Source organism: Phaenicophaeus curvirostris, chromosome 2 (genome assembly GCF_032191515.1).
Source record: "Phaenicophaeus curvirostris isolate KB17595 chromosome 2, BPBGC_Pcur_1.0, whole genome shotgun sequence".
In the NCBI taxonomy this organism is placed as follows: Eukaryota; Metazoa; Chordata; class Aves; order Cuculiformes; family Cuculidae; genus Phaenicophaeus; species Phaenicophaeus curvirostris.
In genome coordinates, this window is record NC_091393.1 from 83,082,834 (window position 1) to 83,100,450 (window position 17,617).

At 43.9% G+C, this 17,617-nt stretch overlaps 1 protein-coding gene across 1 annotated transcript; it reads left to right on the top strand.

Annotated features, from left to right (window-relative positions):
* Nucleotides 1-1,998: 1,998 nt before the first annotated feature.
* Nucleotides 1,999-14,000, top strand: LOC138717731 (mitochondrial amidoxime reducing component 2-like). The gene is made up of 7 exons (XM_069851491.1): nt 1,999-2,267; nt 2,911-3,084; nt 7,625-7,787; nt 11,674-11,814; nt 12,418-12,479; nt 12,568-12,639; nt 13,179-14,000. The coding sequence occupies exons 1-7, from the start codon at nt 1,999-2,001 to the stop codon at nt 13,303-13,305; spliced, it is 1,008 nt and encodes a 335-aa protein (XP_069707592.1). The 3' UTR covers nt 13,306-14,000.
* The last annotated feature ends 3,617 nt before the right edge of the window (nt 14,001-17,617 follow it).

Genomic DNA, 17,617 nt, shown 5'->3' on the forward strand with positions numbered 1-17,617 from the left:
ATCGTAGGCAGCGAGACAAGCTGGGACAGAATGAATTTCCCACTCACATGTACATGGATACATTCTCCCTGAATTCTTACGCATATTCTATTACTTTCCAAGGACTCATTTTAATGTTATTATGAACTCCACAACAGTCAGAACTCTTACTAATTTGGAGCTTTGTCTCCAGATCTGCCTGACCTTGCCTTTGAGATGGGGAAAGGCTGCAAACAGGTGATCGCAGAAGAGACACCTGCTCAGCACAGATCACACAGCACACAAGGCATTATCATCTCCAAAGAATGAACACAGTCTGGAAAAACACTGAAAGAAAACATGCTCTCAGAAGAACATTCTATCTAAGTTTCAAAAAACCAATATTATTTAGATAAAACTTTACTTTTGCTTAAATCAAAAACATTCCACTTTTTGTAATAGTAACTACTTCTTGTATCAAATCCAAGTGGCTGCATTTCATGTACTCATGTATTTCTACACAGTACATACTTTTCCTGCAACATTGCTTCTATTAAAAGCCCAGATATTAAAAGAAGTGCATTCGCTGCCTGTGTTTTGTTAGGCTGGATGCTGACAGCACAAGCTTAGACTTTTATTTTTCATACTGTGATCACACTCTTTCTCCCAACAAAGCCTTTGGCCCCGCAGACCCCTGCCAGCAGCAGCTTGCAGGTGGTGGGGAATCACAGAATCACTAGGATAGAAAAGACCACAGAGACCATCAAGCCCACTCCTAAATCATATCCCTAACCTCCTCATCTACCCATCTTTTAAACACATCCAGGGATCAGGACTCAACCACCGCCCTGGGCACCTGTCCCAGTGCCCGAGTACCGTTTCAGTGAAAAAAAATTCCTAATGTCCACTTTGAACCTCCCTGGTGCAACTTGAGGCCATTCTGTCTCATCCTATCAGCTGCGATTTAGGAGAAGAGGCCAACACGCACCTTGCTACAACATCCTTTCAGGTAGTTGTAGACAATGATAAGGTCTCTCCTCAGCCTCCTTTTCTCCAGGCTAAACAACCCCAGTTCCCTTAGCTGCTCCTCGTAAGACTTGTTCTCCAGACCCTTCACGAGCCCTTTTGCCCTTTTCTGGACACACTCCAGCACGTCAATGTCTTTCTAGTAGTGATGGGCCCAAAACTGAACAGGACCCAGACACTGGCCTTGAACCTTCTCCCGATGGTCTCAGCCCATCAATCCAGCCTGTTCAGATCACTCTGTAGAGCCTCTCTATGCTCCAGCAGATCGACCCTTGCACCCAGTTTAGTGTCTCCCATGAACTTACCACAGGTATGCTCAATCCCTTCACTCAGGTCATTGATAAAGATATTGAACAGAACTGGACCCAGCACTGAGCTGTGGGGACCACCACTTGTGATGGGCCTCCAATTGGATTTAACAGCTCTATTTACCAAGACTCCAACTCGATTTAACAGCTCCATTTACCACCTCCAACTGGATTTAATTCCAAACTTCTGTTACCACAACTACAACTGGACTTAAAAGCTACCATTTACCATGGCACCAACTGGATTTAACAATGCCATTTACTACAACTCCAACAGGATTTGCGTCCATCTACCACAGCTCCAACTGGGTGTAAAAACTCCATTCACCAATGCTCCAACGGATTTAACAGCTCCGTTTACCATGGCTCCAACTGGATTTAACAGCTCCATCTACCACCAATCCAACAGGATCAAACAGCTCCACTTAACATGGTACCAACTGGATTTAACAGCTCCATCTACCATGGCTCCAACTGGATTTATCAACTCCATTTACCACCATTCCAGCTGGATTTGTCGGCTCCATTTTTCACCATGACTACAACTGGATTTAACAGCTCCATTCACCACCAGCCCCGCCCCTCGCCTATCGCTTCTTGCCTCGCCCCCGCCCCTCGCCCCCGCCCCTCGCCCCCGCCCCTCGCCCCGCCCCTCGCCCCCGCCCCTCGCCCCCGCCCCTCGCCGCGCCCCTCGCCGCGCTCTGGGATGGCAGCGGCGTGGGTTCCGCTCCAGCCGTGGCTGCGCGCGGCGCGGCCGGCGTGGCTGTTGGGGGGCGTGGCGGCGCTGCTGGCGTTGGGCGCGCTGCTCGGAGCGTGGCGCTGGGGGGGCTCGGGGCGGCGGCGCCGGCAGCGCTTGCAGCGTGTGGGGACGGTGCTGAGCCTGTTCGTGTACCCGGTGAAGTCGTGCCGGGGCCTGGCGGTGCGGCGAGCGCGGGTGACGCCGCTGGGGCTGCAAAGCGGGGAGCTGCGGGACAGGTGAGGGGGGGCCGCGGCCCTTTGCGGGGCGGGACGGGGACGGAGGATGCCGCAGGCGTGACCCGAGGGCTGGAACAGCTCCCAGACCAGGCTGAAAGTCGGGGTTGTTCAGCCTGGAGAAGAGAAGGCTCCAGAAAGACCTTACGGCGACCTTCCAGTATCTGGAAGGGGCTACAGGAGCGCTGGGAAGGGACTGTTTAGGAGGGCATGTACTGATAGGATGAGGGGTAGTGGCTTTAAATTGGAGCGGGGAAGAGTTAGACTAGACATTCGGAAGAAATTCATGGTAAGACTGGTGGGGCACTGGCACAGGGAGCTGCCTCATCCCTGGAGGCATTCCAGGCCGGGTTGGATGGGGCCTTGGGAAGCCTCGTCTGGTGGGAGGTGTCCCTGCCCCCTGCAGGCGTTTGGAACTGGATGGGCTTTCAGGTCCCTTCGAATCCAAACTATTCTATGATTCCTGGTGGGAGGTGCCCCTGCACATGGCAGGGGGATTGGAACTAGATGGGCTTTAAGCCCCTTTCCAACCCAAACTATTCTATGATTCCCAGTGGGAGACACCCATGGTGCTGGTGCAGCCGTGCCAGCCCCCACCCAGCCTTGAACAGTGTTCAGTGCCTTTCTGTTCCTCGCCGTGCTCCAGGTTCTGGCTGGTGACCAAGGAAGATGGGCACATGGTTACAGCTCGCCAAGAGCCACGGCTGGTCCTTGTTTCTGTTGGCTCTGAAAATGGTCACTTGACTTTGGAGGCCCCTGACATGAAGAAGGTGTGTGTGCCAGTCAGCCTGCCCAGGAAAAACCCTGTGCGGAACTGCAGGTACTGATGAAGGGGTTTTACCTCTCCCTTCTTTCTAAATACTATGTCTTATATGCTTTACTTTTCAGGACTCTGTGGCAGTTCACATTTTCTTATGCAAAAACTGGAGTGTGAAATTCTCTACAGGAGACCAGGATTGATTCTTGTAATGGAAGGTCAAGTTTTGATCTGCTATGCACTGGTGAAAACAAATGTCAGGAAGAGATGACACAATATTCAAAACAGATACATTCTACATCTGCCAAATGTATTGTGATCTTCAGTCTTCATAGACTGTTGTGTTTGCTCGTTTGTGTTTACCGTTATTGTTTTAATTTGTCCTTGAGTGAGCAATTGCATTTCATAGTCACGCATATTAGTATTTTTTGGTCTCCACTAATGCATGCATCAGTGTTTTTGGATACACACTGGTGAGATGTCTGAGTAGTTAGCTGAGGTGCATGCATTAGTAACTTGGTTGCCTGAGACTCACTCTGTGGTCACTGGGGAAAGATGGGCATCCTCAGAGAGCACCTCACTCCCCGTGAGCGCTATCTCAAAGGGATTTCTGTTGAATGGATTACAAACATAGTCTTTTGGCTGTGGGCCTAGAGCTATGCTGGATGAATGGAAGCACAGATGTCTTAGCCATGTATTGAAATTCATGGTGGAAAACTGCAAAGGGGAAGCAGAAAACCTTTTAGTGACTGGAAGTGCTGTTAGCCGTTACAAAGATACTTAAATTGTTTTTCCTTTGGATAGCAGAGAAGGGCAATGTTACCAGCTGCTGTAGTTAAAATGAGAAGGGTATGTAAAAGGAACTGCATTTGCTAGCTCTTAACATCAGTCTGTTGCTGTGGAAACCCTTGATCAGCATCACTCAGTATCTCAGTTTATACAAGGCAGCTGCGAGTTACAAATGACAGCATTTCTCATGTAGACTCTTCTATAATTTGTATGTGTTAGTCAGTGACACAAACACTACAAAACCATACAGTTTAAATGTTTTTAAAATGTTATTTTTTTCTAAAATCTGTTGTGCCTCTAGAAAAGCATTTAAATAGGCTAAATGTGTTCCAGTAGTGAAAAGTTGTCTTGGGTTTTCCAATTTCAGATGTCCATGATTTGTTCTTGTCTTGATAATTTTATTTTTTTTTCAGCATTAATAAACTGTTGCACGCTCTGGCTTTAAAATTGCTGTAGTTTGGGAGTGCAAATAAGCCAAAGTTAGATGCGTGTAAATGGACTTTGAAAGTTGTCAAGTTGTCTGGCATTGTAAGTGGAGACATAGGACATGAAGTTAGCAATACCCATAGTTAAACATTGCCTGGTACTTTTCAGGAGGAATCCTGAGGTTTCATGTGTGCTTAAACAATTTGCCCCTTGTCAGCTCAAGGCTAATTCTTTCTGATCCATTCAGCCATTTGTAAGAAAGAGGTTTGGGAGTAGTACTGTATTCAGGCAAACGAAGATTTGGCTTCTGCTTGTAGATTCTTCCCTTCGAGCTAGTGAGTGGGAGTAGCTTTCTTGCTGCACAGTATGCTCTGCTGCCAAGGCTCTCTGCACAGAGTTGTATTTGTTCCACCAAGGGAAGCACGATAACTTCAGATTGGTTGGAGATAAGGCAGTGCAGTAGCGTGTCTGGCTGCAGATAGCTGTACAGATGCTAATTTTTAAAACTGTTAAGTCCAGTTACTGTTTTCATGTGGATAATTAAAAATCCAGCGTTTGGAGGAGTCAAATGTAGGACTGAAGCTATTGTGTAGGCATAGTTTCTATTTGTGCAAATATTAGAGGGTTTCTGTAGCCCTCTTGTTAAGGAGCCTAGGGTTCTTCATCTTGCCCTTTCTCAATATGTGTTGCAGTATTTAAATTACATGATCTATTCCCATGGATCCCCGTAACACCGAGTGCTCAGACTAGATCCACTTTGTGGGCAGAAAACAGTGGTGTTGGAAGCTGTAAGACCCTCATCTGTGTTGTCATGCCATCCGGAAGGCACCCAGGCGCTGAGAGAACAGAGGGAAGCAGAAGACAATACAATGCTTTCTGGGGCAATGGTGTTTAACAGGGATGCCAGCGAGCAGAGCAGGAATGTTGCTGACAGCACCCTAATGATTTATCTCTCCCTCAGACCAGTAACGGAGGGCTCCTGGATGAACTGTCTGGACATCTGTCCTTTTAAGCTGTGCAGTGTAGGATTGCAGAGGCAGAAGAAAGTACGTTTGGGTCAAAATTGCTACTTCAAAGAGAGTGGTAGAACTGTTCATGACTGGTGTTGAAGTTTATTGAGAGGTTGAGTTGATGTTCACTTTTTGCCAGGAAAGTGCTCTTTGTGTAAACTTGTTTGTGTTCTGCTGCCACTGGCTTTTTATGCCCCCTGGACTTTGCTTCCGCTATAAATCTTTAACCTCTCTTAGCATATAAAGTAACTCAATATTGTGAGTTTGAGCTTAAGAGTCTCACTTGGCTCCGGCTAAATTTTTACAGCACTAAAATCTGAAGGAAAGCCTCCTTAACAATCAAGGATATTTACGATCAATAACATTTGTAAATGTCAGGTATAGTAACTAACCATATCCACTTATACACACAAAAATCTATAGGGCTGGATGAGATCCACCCGGGGTAGTGAAGGAACTGCTGAAAGTGCTCACCAAGCTACTTTCAATCACTTATCTTCAGTCCTGGCTAACTGGGGGGTCCCACTTGACTGGAAGCCAGCAAATGTGATACCCATCCATAAGAAAGACTGGAAAGAGGTTCTGGGAACTTACAGGCCTGTCAGCCTGACCTCAGTGCCAGGGAAGGTTATGGAGCAGATCATCTTGAGTGCCATCATGTGGCACTTACAGGATAATTAGGTGTTCAGGTCCAGTCAGCATAGGTTTAGGAAAGGCAGGTCCTGCCTGACTAACCTGATCTCCTGTGACTAGGGGACCCACTTGGTAGATGAGGGAAAGCCTGTGGATGTTGTCTACCTAGACTTCAGTAAAGCCTTTGGCAAAACTTTCCCCAGCATTCTGCTGGAAAAACTGGTGACTCATGGCTTGGACAGGCATCCTCTTCACTGTGAGAAAAAACTGACTGCATTGCAAGGCCCAAAGAGTCATGGTGAATGGAGTTAAATCCACTTGGTGGCCAGCAACAACTGGTGTTCCTTAGGGCTCAGTGTTGGGGTGAGTTCCGTTTAATATCTTTATTGGTGACTTGGACAAGGGGATCAAGTGCACCCTCAGTAAGTTTGCAGATGACACCAAATTGGGTGGGAGTGTTGATCTGCTTTAGGGAAGGAAGGCTCTATAGAGGGACCTGGACAGGTTGGATCAATGGGACAAGGTCAACTCCATGGGATGCATCAATGCCAAATGCACCATTCAACATTACAGACTTTGGGAAGAGTGCCTGGAAAGCTGCCTGGTGGAGAAAGTCCTGGGGTTGTTGCTTGACAGCTGGCTGAACATGAGCCAGCAGTGTGCCCAGGTGGCCAAGAAGGCCAGTGGCATCCTGGCTTGTATCAGAAATGGTGTGACCAGCAGGAGTAGGGAAGTGATTGTACCCCTGTACTCAGCACTGAAGAGGCCACACCTCTAATCCTGTGTTCCGTTTTGGGCCCCTCAGTATAAGAAGGACATGAAGGTGTTGGAGCATGTCCAGACAAGGGCAGTGAAGCTGGTGAAGGGTCTGGAGAACAAGTCTTATGAGTAGCAGCTGAGGGAACTGTTGTTGTTCAGTCTGCAGAAGAAGAGGCTGAGGGGTGACTGTATTGCTCTGCAGAACTACCTGAAAGGAGGTTGTGGTAAGGTGAGTGTTGATCTCTTCTCCCAAGTGACTAATGATAGGAAGAGTGGAAATGGCCTGAAGTTGTGTCAGGGGAGGTTTAGATTGGATATTACGAAAGATTTCTTCACTGAAAGGGTTGTCAAGCATTGGAACATGCTGCCCTGTGAACTGGTGGAGTCTCCCTCCCTGGAGGTGTTTAAAAAACGTGTTGATGTCATTCTTATGGATATGGTTTAGTGGTATACTTGATGGTGTTGGTGTTAATGTTTGGACTTAATGCTCTTAAAGGTCCTTTCTGACCTAAATGGTTGTATGATTCTATTCTATGATTCTGTCCTTTTGAACTGTCATCCATTTTTCTGAAATTAATTACTTTCAGTTGATCTCTGGCTAGAAATCTTTTGGTGTTGCAGTGCAAGAGTAGACCGTTTTTTTTGATTGAAAATATGGCAAACAGGTAGGTTTTGTGCTGGTCAGTAATGTGACACTTAGCTCTGGGCACCTAAAGGCTATTTCATGGCTCATTCCTTCACCAAGTGGTATCATCCAGCTATGTGCATGTTACTTAGCTTACAAAACAAGGTGACTACGAGGAGATTGTGCACTGGGAATGATCCTTGTGCCAAATTCAGAAACAGACTTCTACCTCCTTATAATCCAGGTGGTCCATTTACTGCATCTTGTTATTACTACTAAAACAAGTTGTTTGCCTTTGAATAATAAGCATCCTTGAGTCTTTGGCTTTCCAGCTAACTTGCTGTGTCTTGTGATCCTTCAGAGTGTTTGGGCTGGATATCCAGGGCAGGGACTGTGGAGATGAAGTGGCTCAGTGGATCACCAGTTTCCTGAATTCGGAGCCATATCGACTGGTGCACTTTGAGCCTACCATGATGCCAAGAAAGTCAAAGGACATCATGAACGTTTTCCGAACCACAGATGAGGTAAATGAACATTGTTTTTCTCAGAAGGGCTTTTAGCTATTTCCTACCCACTCACCCAAACCTGCCTATTCTGTCACTGGTGATGAGCACAGTTTAGCAAGGTGTGTAGTTGTTGTGGATTAACCTGGCAGCCTGCCATAAAGAACCACATGTAGACCAGCCAGCAACAGAGAATGACACAACTGCTCACTCTTCTCTCTCCCTTCCTGGACTGGGTCCCAGGAGAGAGTCGGGGGTTGTGGGGGGGAACCCAAAACCTACAAATTCTTGGGCTGAGATAAGAACAATTTGACCGGGGAGGGGAGGGAGAGAGAGTACCAAAACAATGATAACAGCAAAAGAATACATGAAGTGAGTAATCAGCTGCTCACTGCCCAGAGAGAAAACGATGCCAGCACACGCTCTTGTGTCGTGATCCTGGCTGCACTACATGTGACATTAATGGCATGGAACATCTAATTGGCCAGTTTGGTCAGCTCCCCCAGCTGTTTCCCTTTTTAGCTTCCTGTGAAAAGTAACTCTTTCCCTGCTAAAACAGGGAAATTAACCCTTTTACGGGACTGGTGTAGTCATGTGCTTATACCACAGGAATATTGTCCTTTTCTATGGTGGAATGAGTTGCTTAAATTTTACTTTATATCTGTTCTAAACTATTGACCAATCACAGCTCAAGAGTCTGATGCTGACATTTGAAGGAGAACTGTTATGCTGCAGAACTTAATAGCATTCCATTGTGCCTCAGTGAATAGAAGAGAGGTTTTTAAAGTTTTTTTGAAGGTGTAATCTGTGTAGCATAGAAAATGTCCATCTGTTGTTAGGTCTTAGGTGTGTACTGATACGGGTTGTGTTACCTCACAGTTTGTTTAAAGAGAAGATCCTCAGCCCAGGGCTATGTAGTCCTGGGCTTAGGAATTGCCATCCAAATATGTTTTATCTCTCTCTGTGGGAAGAGGTTTAAAGGTGTGATATTAAAGAAAGTTAATGCAGGTAGGGAAAGGAGATGCTGTGCTCAGGTGTCCTCATATCATTGGAGCCGTTGATGCTCTTTTGGTCCTAACAACTCTCACATGTAAAGATGGTTCGAACCATATCTGGTGAGTGTAAGTGTTTTAAGTAAATGCAGATTCCGAGTACCTTGCTTTACTGATGTGTTGCAATTACCTGTAGGACATTGGTATTTTGCTTATTGTTGCACAAAGAGAAGGTATATTCAATTATGGACTTCCATACACGTGCATTTATTATGTAAAGCCACTGAGACTGATACAGAAACCTAATGATTTAAGCAGAAGGGATGACATTCAGGAATCCTAGCATGAAAAGAGGGTGGAAAAAATCAGGAGGACTAAGGCCCAACTAGAAATCAGATTGGCAAAGTCTGTGAAAGATAACAAAAAATCTTTCTATAAATATATTAACAATAAAAGGAGGACTAGGGAGACCATACAGTCCCTATTGGATGTAGAAGGAGCAACAGTGACAGAGGATGAGGAAAAGGTTGAGGTACTTAATGCCTTCTTTGCCTCAGTCTTTAATTGTAAAGAAAGTTGTTTCCTCTGTGTACAAACCTAGGAGTTAGAGGAGCAAAATGAGGCTCCTGTGATCCAAGAAGAGGTGGTCAGAGCCTTGCTTGTCCAACTAGACACCCACAAGTCTATGGGGCCGGGTGGGATCCACCCAAGGGTATTGAAGGAGCTGGGGGATGTGCTTGCCAAAATCCTTTTCATCATCTTCCAACTGTCCTGGAAGACTGGGAAAGTTCCACTGGACTGGAGGCTGGCTGATGTTGTGCCCATCTACAAGAAGGGTCGCAAGGAGGATCCAGGAAACTACAGGCCTGTCAGTCTGACCTCAGTGCCAGGGAAAGCAGCATGGAACAGGTGATCTTGAGTGCTATCATGAAGCACATGCAAGAGAACCGGGTGATCAGGCCCAGTCAACATGGGTTCACAAAAGGCAGGTCTTGCCAAACAAACCTGATCGCCTTATGATAAAGTGACTCGACTGCTGGATGAGGGAAAGGCTGTGGATGTGGTCTTCCTGGACTTTAGTAAAGCCTTTGACACAGTTTATCATGGCATTCTGCTTAGGAAACTGTCAGCCTCTGGCTTGGACAGGCGCACACTCTCCTGGGTGGAAAACTGGTTGGATGGCCGGGCGCAGAGAGTGGTGGTAAATGGCGTTAACTCCAGCTGGAGGCCAGTGACAAGTGGGGTTCCTCAGGGCTCAGTGTTGGGTCCAGCCCTGTTCAATGTCTTTATCAATGACCTGGATGAAGGCATTGAGTGCACCCTTAGCAAGTTTGCAGATGACACTAAGCTAAGTGGAAGTGTCGATCTGCTGGAGGGTTGGAAGGCTCTGCAAAGGGATCTGAACAGGCTGGACTGCTGGGCAGAGTCCAATGGCATGAGGTTTAACAAGGCCAAGTGCCAGGTCCTGCACTTGGGGCACAAAACCCCTATGCAATGCTACAGACTAGGAGAAGTCTGGCTGGAAAGCTGCCTGGAGGAGAAAGACCTGGGGATTTTGGTTGACAGCCGACTGAACATGAGGCAGCAGTGTGCCCAGGTGGCCAAGAAGGCCAATGGCATCTTGGCTTGTATCAGAAATGGCGTGGCCAGCAGGTCCAGGGAGGTTATTCTCCCTCTGAACTCGTCACTGGTGAGACCGCATCTCGAACACTGTGTTCATTTCTGGGCCCCTCACCACAAGAAGGATGTTGAGGCTCTGGAGCGAGAAAAGCGACAAATCTGGTGAAGGGGCTGGAGAACAGGCCTTATGAGGAACGTCTGAGAGAGCTGGAGTTGTTTAGCCTAGAGAAGAGGAGGCTGAGGGGAGACCTCATTGCTCTCTATAACTACCTGAAAGGAGGTTGTGGAGAGGAGGATGATGGCCTCTTCTCCCAAGTGACAGGGAGGGGACAGGAGGAGAGGGAATGGCCTCAAGCTCCGCCGGGGAGGTTTAGGCTGAACATTAGGAAAAATTTTTCACGGAAAGGGTCATTGGGCATTGAAACACGCTGCCCAGGGAGGTGGTTGATTCACCTTCCCTGGAGGTGTTTAAGGTGCGGGTGGACGAGGCGCTAAGGGGCATGGTTTAGTGTTTCATAGGAATGGTTGGACTCGATGATCTAGTGGGCCTCTTCCAACCTGGTGATTCTATGATTCTATGAATTATTTTTATAAGTATTCCAATGCTCGTCATGTGGTTGTAAAGGCATGTGTGGGTGGAGGGGGAGAATAATATAAGAGAAAGACAGGAGGAGAGCTATACACTAAAATACTTGCCAAAATGTCTATTTTTTTCTGTTGTTATTTGGGTTCTTTTGTTGTTTGTTTTTTTCTCCCTGTGGTGTTAATATATATAGGAGTTTTCTTTTAGTACTGTTCATTTGCCTTATTTGCCAGAATGGCAGCCCTCCCACTTCCAAGCAAACTGATGAATGGACAGCTGCAATTTAGCATTGCTATTCTATATGGTAACTCCCTCTGGTGTTGGGATAAGACAGATTCACTATATAGAAAAATCCAGTTACTTGGTTATAGGTCATTAATGAGAAGTTCAACAGATCATAAACATCTTAAGTACCTTCCACAACTTACCATGTAATATATTCTACTGATATACTTAGTTCCATCTGTAGGGAAGAAGTTGTGGTAGTTTAATTTTATAAGTAGAAGTTTAATTTTTACAATTTGAGCAAATGAAACTTGCCATGGTTACTGAAATTGGAAAAGGCCTGTTATTTTACTTATTAACCTACTTCCAGGAAAATTAAAACCTGAATGCGGCAACCTAACACTGTGGCCACTGGTTCTAACATATCTGCTCTTCTTCCAGTCTGTCCTCCTACAAGCACTCTTAGGATTTGTTTGTGTTAGTGTAGGTTGCCTATCCTGACTGTAGCCCAGTGTTGATCATCTCGGAAGCCTCACTGGAAGATTTGAATACCAGGATGGAGAAGAAAGTTAAGATGGAGAACTTCAGGCCAAATATTCTTGTGACAGATACTGGTGCTTTTGAGGAGGTACAATAACTGTCTTGAATATCTTTTTGAAACCTTTATGTTTCTTTGTTAATCAATTTTACTGTATGGTAATGCCTACAAGGATGAGGAAGGCTGCTCTTCTGTCATGTTCACATCTGGATTTCAGAAAGATACAGTGTCTGGTCACATCAGTGCATATGAAACATTGAGGGAAAAGACAGGTCTGTGAATACTTGTTTAGCTTAGCAAACAGTAAAATAAGTGTATTTAAATGACAGGCTTGCTACTGAAAGCTTATCTTTAAGTGTAAGGTAGGGAAAGCTATGCATGCTCTGACTGATCAATTAATGATACAAGTGGATAGTTTGTAAATTGACAATGTGACGTTTTGTGGCCTTCAGCACAGGGGTAAAATTCACCATTCCAATACTGTAGTCTTATGACTGCATCTCTAACAATATCTGCATCAAAAGACGCGATCAATAAGATGGTACCAGAATACAACTGTGTTTGTCTTGAAGGTGCTGATAAAGATTATCATCTGGAATGGTACTGCTTCTTCAAGTAATGACTGTACCACTCCTGGAAAACTGTTTGCGTGTGGATATGTCTAATCTGTGCATAATATTTACCTTCCCTCAGGACACCTGGGAGGAAATTCTTATTGGTGATGTGGAGTTGAAAGGGACAGTATGTTGTGCCAGGTAAATATTTGAGACTGTCATTTTACATAGAGGTATAGAAATTCATGATAAGAAACTGTTATTGATTTGGCACTGTCTGTCATTGCAGGTGTATTTTAACTACTGTTGACCCAGACACTGGGGTCTTGGACAGGAAGGAGCCCCTGGAAACATTGAAAAGGTTATAAAAATACTATTGCTTCTTAGGCTATGGAATTGGACTTAGGCTTGATCCCAGCAAATGCTAGATCAATGTTTTAAAAGTAGTCTGAAGTATGTATGGGGCCTGTGTAAGGGCCTGTGTGTATTGGCTTCCATTCTACTTTCTGCAGTTCTGTATGGTAAGAAAATTCAAGAAGTTTTCTCTTCTTGCAAACTTTACATTCTTTCATCTCTGCTAGGGTGAATGCCTGGGGTAAAACAGGTATTTAAGGTATCTAAAGGTCTAACTTTGCAACTTTGGCATTTCTTTTTATAAAGTCTTTTGTATATGATTGTATTCATACATCCATGTATAACACAGGCTTTTTTCCCTCCATTTGAACTGCATATTTCTCTTATTTATAATTATAGTAATAATTATAATGTTTATTTAGTTTTCAGTCTAGTACACTGACCAAAACAGGCCATCACTATTTGTATCTCCTCTCTCATCGCTAATATTTTAATGTTTAGGATTTGCTACCACTGATTCTAAAGAAACACTCTCTCTCTCTGCAGCTACCGCTTATGTGATCCGTCTGAGCGACACCTATACAAAGCCAGCCCTCTCTTTGGAAGGTATTTTGCCATTGACAAAACTGGAACAATTCAAGTTGGAGACCCTGTGTACAAGTTGGTCAAGTAATGAGAGCAACTTTGATCAGAAGATTCCCTTTCACTTTGATATATAAATTGTTTTCCAAGGAACACGGTCATCAGCATAACTTTTTTCTTATTCCTTCCAATATTTTTTGTTCTATGTTCCTTTGTAAAGTGCGGGGGGGTCTTTGAGGCTATAAAGTACCAGTCATTTCCATTTTGGATCGTGTCATCCACTAGCATGGCTATAGCAATGATGTCTTTAGATTTTCTGGAAGGTGTGACAGAAGAAAATGTAATACAAGACAGACTTCACAGCACTACTGTGAGTATCACACCTCCTAAAATATTATGTCAAGCTTGCTGTTGGAGTCCAAAATTGTTGGAACATTTTACAGAGAACAAGGCCTGGATGCTGTGATACTGAACAACTCTAACAAGGCCTTGAAACAGAGAGCCAAAAGATAAACAGGGGCCAGCTGGGAGGAATGCAGCAGCTAGTTCAGTGGGAACAAGTACCAGCTGAAAGAAAAACAATTAGAGAGAACTATCAACATAGTTAATTTTAGTATAACTTGGTTTCTTAGCATGTGCAGTAGTTTAGCCAATAATATGTTAGTAATAGATTTATGGACAGCTACCTTTAACCACTGTAGATACCCTCGTGGGCACCCAGTTATGTAACCGAAAAGGGTTTATAAAGAAACAGCTAAGCTCAATAAAGTGAACACTCACTGATCATATTGATCTCTGCATTTGATTCCGTGATGCTCCCGTCAACACAAAATCATGTACATAGGCTTTGCATCTTTGATTAGTTGCATTCAATGCCTATGAAGAACCACAAAAACGGTCATGCCAAGCATAAAGTAAATATATTGGTCACTAAACTACTTTTACAATTGAATACAGAGCACAGACAGCTAGGCGTTGTCATATATTCTGTTCTTCTTTAGTCCTAATCATCTTACCCTTTTTATGTCTGGAGGTACTTTTTTGTGATGTTTCTGCTCGTTATCCTGCTATTGTTTCCAGAAGATTGCTACTGTCTTTTAAGATTGGAAAACTATCAGAAGGAGAAGGATTACGAGCTGACTAAATGCTTATCTGGTCTAGAGGTGGGAGCAGTGGCTAATGATATGTAGGACTGTATTGGTTTAGTTTATGACCTCTACTTGACTGAGTTTGAACCATCAATTTTTTCTCCTGTGAAGCATACTGCTAACACCAAGGCTATAGAGTAGTGATTCATTTGGAGTGAAGCATTTGCTACTGTATCAGTAAAACATTCAATCTGAGTAAAAGAACTAGACATTCACTGGATCAGAGAGTTCATGTACATCAAAGGAGAAGAAAAGCTGTTGGGTGTGATCTGATTCTGAGCCTGCCCTGTTCAAGGTGATGTCCAGGCAAATATTGTAGGACTCTGTGTTCATGCGTAGTTCTCCAACTCAATGAATCTCTTTCTGTAGAAAGTTAGGCTGCTAAGTGGATGTTTGGGAATCTGTGGTTTTAAACTGAGCACGTTAACATCCTCACTGGTTACCAGTTTAGATGTCTGGCTGTTCCTCACCCCTGCCCCTATAAAATAGATGTAAGAGGAAACTAATTGGATTATGGCAGTAGTATCTTTTCTTGAAATGTTATAATATTTAAAAAACAAGAGTGAACTCCAAGACAAGAGCTAGGCATCTTTCAAATGCTTGTCTGCCTTTTGCTTTGCTGTGGATTGCAAGATCTAGAAAGGGCGTTGAACTAAACAAAAAGACAATTGGGACCTAATTTGGTGTTTAGATTTTTTGTTTTCTGTTGTGAACATGAAACTGGAATTTTGCTGCATGTTCACAACTCAGACCTGTAAATTGAAGAGCTGTTGTGCCTTTGAGCAAGTTAAAAGGCAAATTCAAAAGTGAATTCAAGCCTGGAGCAGGCATATGGGAAGGGTATTTTACTATTATTTGTGAACTTGGAGTTCCTCCAAATGTCATTTCGTTAGTGAAGTGCTCTGTAAGTATTAAGTTTCCTGTGACAGACAAGTGCCCAGTTTGGACTGCATGTTGCATGTTTGTGTACTGTTATGCCTGATGCAGCATTTAGAGGGAGGAGTTGTGAGAAAAAGCACGTTTTAAGAAGGAAAATCATCCCTAGGTTCACTTTTAAAAAGCATATGTTGAAGAACCTTAATATTAAAAGCTGAAACCTTGTGGAATTCTCAATAGTATTATTAAGCAAAGGCAGCCTGCTGTCCTGCCAGAGCAATTAGTTAAGTGTGTCTCTCTCCATTAATTCAAAGAAGCAGAAGGAAAGAGCTGAATTTTTGCCTCTAGCCAAACATAGTTTTTCACTGTTGTTTTAGCACCACATTAGAATTTACAGAATCACAGAATCACAGAATAACCAGGTTGGAAGAGACCCACCGGATCATCGAGTCCAACCGTTCCCATCAAACACATAACACAAATTGTATGGTATAGATCATGTTGACTCTTGTTAGGCTATTGTTGATTGGGCTGATTTGGAAATGGGTCTGCCTTTCCAATGCATCTGCGTTCTTGTTAAGAAAGTGCCATAAATCTAAACCCATGATAGATCCCTGTAAAAGCCCCTTAGAAGAATTTGTCTAGAATGTTAAAACAGGCGTGCATCTGAGTACAGCATATTTCACAAATGACATTTAATTATGTGATGAAAGAGGGCCATTCCAGGAAGTGAAGAGCATTATGAATGTTAAAATATAATTATCTTCATATACATGTTGAACTGCTCTAACTGTAGGAATTGTATTTGATTATGCTAAAACCATTCAAGAAATCGACTGAAAACATGTCAATCATAAAACACTATTTTTAAAATTGTGTACTTAAAAATGTTAATTGCTTTTTTAACTCTAGAGGAGGAAAACATAACAATAAACTTCTATTGAATCCAAGCTCTTGTAAGGTGTAAAATTTGTGAGTCTTTTCTTTTTTGTTTTCTGTTTCAGCATTTAGCTTCTGCTGCTGTTTCCAGGATCCTGTATATTATTAGCAGTAATGATGATTTTTTTAAAAAAATAAAATGCAGTTAACCCAGAGGGAGCTATATATGTAATAGAGCAGAACCATCAGATGTAAGTGATCTTCAGACTTCATTTTACAACCCTTATGACCTGGGTGATGAAAACGATGTTTACAGGTGATCTTTTTTTCACAGACAGAAAGTTTAGTTCACACAAGTCAACACAAGGTCATGTTTCCTATTTCAGATCTCTAAGCGTAAAGCCAAAATGTGTTTTGTAGCACTTACCACACTGGCATAATTTTTGCAAATGGCTGTGTGAGAGAAGAGCAATTCTTACAGGCAGAAATTTCCTGGTTGCTTAAAATTTGAGGTTCAGCCAAGTCTGTCATTGTTCTCAGCCCCCCCCAACCCCGAAGAAGAAGGAGGAGGAGGAGAAGGAGGAGTATTGATAAGGTATTCAGCAGTATTCATAAGGTCCCTTCCACCCCGAACTGTTCTATGATTCTACGATTCCTATTTGTACATATTCTGCATAGCCTTTTTGTTGATGTTAACAATCTCTACTTAGAATGTCACTGTTGCCAATAATTATTTTTGCGTTTTACCTGGAGAAATTGGTGAAGTCAGTAAGGGTTTCAGACATTGGGCCTCTTCTGAAACAAATCTGCTTACTTAACGTGACGATATTTGGGTTCTGGAACCAGAGTCTTCACTTTAATTGGTGTTTGTGGTGGGCTTTTGTCCATTGATATACTTCTAATTTCCTCCACTTCTATTTATTGGTTTTCAAGTATCTTGAAACAGTTCCATGCCTCCCTGCTAGCCAGGCTTCTTCCTGAGCAGTATATGAAGATGCCCAGAGTGGAGAGGGGACTGCTGACTGCTGCTGTGTGACTGCATGGTATTGCATGGGAGTGTATGGTACTTATCAGTACTGGTGAAGCAGGGGTTAATACCCCTTGGCTCCTCAACTGGTAAATTTGTGTTTGGGATTGTTTATAACCAGGATATGGGCTGTCAAGCCTAGCAATGAAGCTTGGACTGAGCTTGTGAAGATGAACATCCTATGCCTCAGCTGAGGCTGGTGTGAAGCAGAGAGATGAGGAGGTACCCATCTAAAGCAAAGAGAAGGATGGTGTCAGCATGGCAAGTGGCAGTTTGCTTCATCAGGCAGACCAGGGAGCAGGAATGGTTGGAAGGGAAAAGTAGGTCAGCAAGGCTTAGGTGTGTAGAAGGTCTGTATCCAAGCTGAAGGTGAGAGAGATTGGACTACGCGAGGAAGGGGACTGAGTGGTTGCATGTTCTCAAGGCATTTCCGTGCAGGTGGATTGAGAATAAGGCTTAGTTCTGGAGTAGGT

What these genes read in the sequence shown, in the direction of transcription:
- LOC138717731 (XM_069851491.1), top strand. Translation starts at nt 1,999, where the DNA reads ATGGCAGCGGCGTGGGTTCCGCTCCAGCCGTGGCTGCGCGCGGCGCGG. An exon ending in AGCGGGGAGCTGCGGGACAG is followed by an intron (nt 2,268 to 2,910) that starts GTGAGGGGGGGC and finishes GCCGTGCTCCAG; the next exon opens with GTTCTGGCTGGTGACCAAGG. An exon ending in CCCCTGGAAACATTGAAAAG is followed by an intron (nt 12,640 to 13,178) that starts GTTATAAAAATA and finishes CTCTCTCTGCAG; the next exon opens with CTACCGCTTATGTGATCCGT.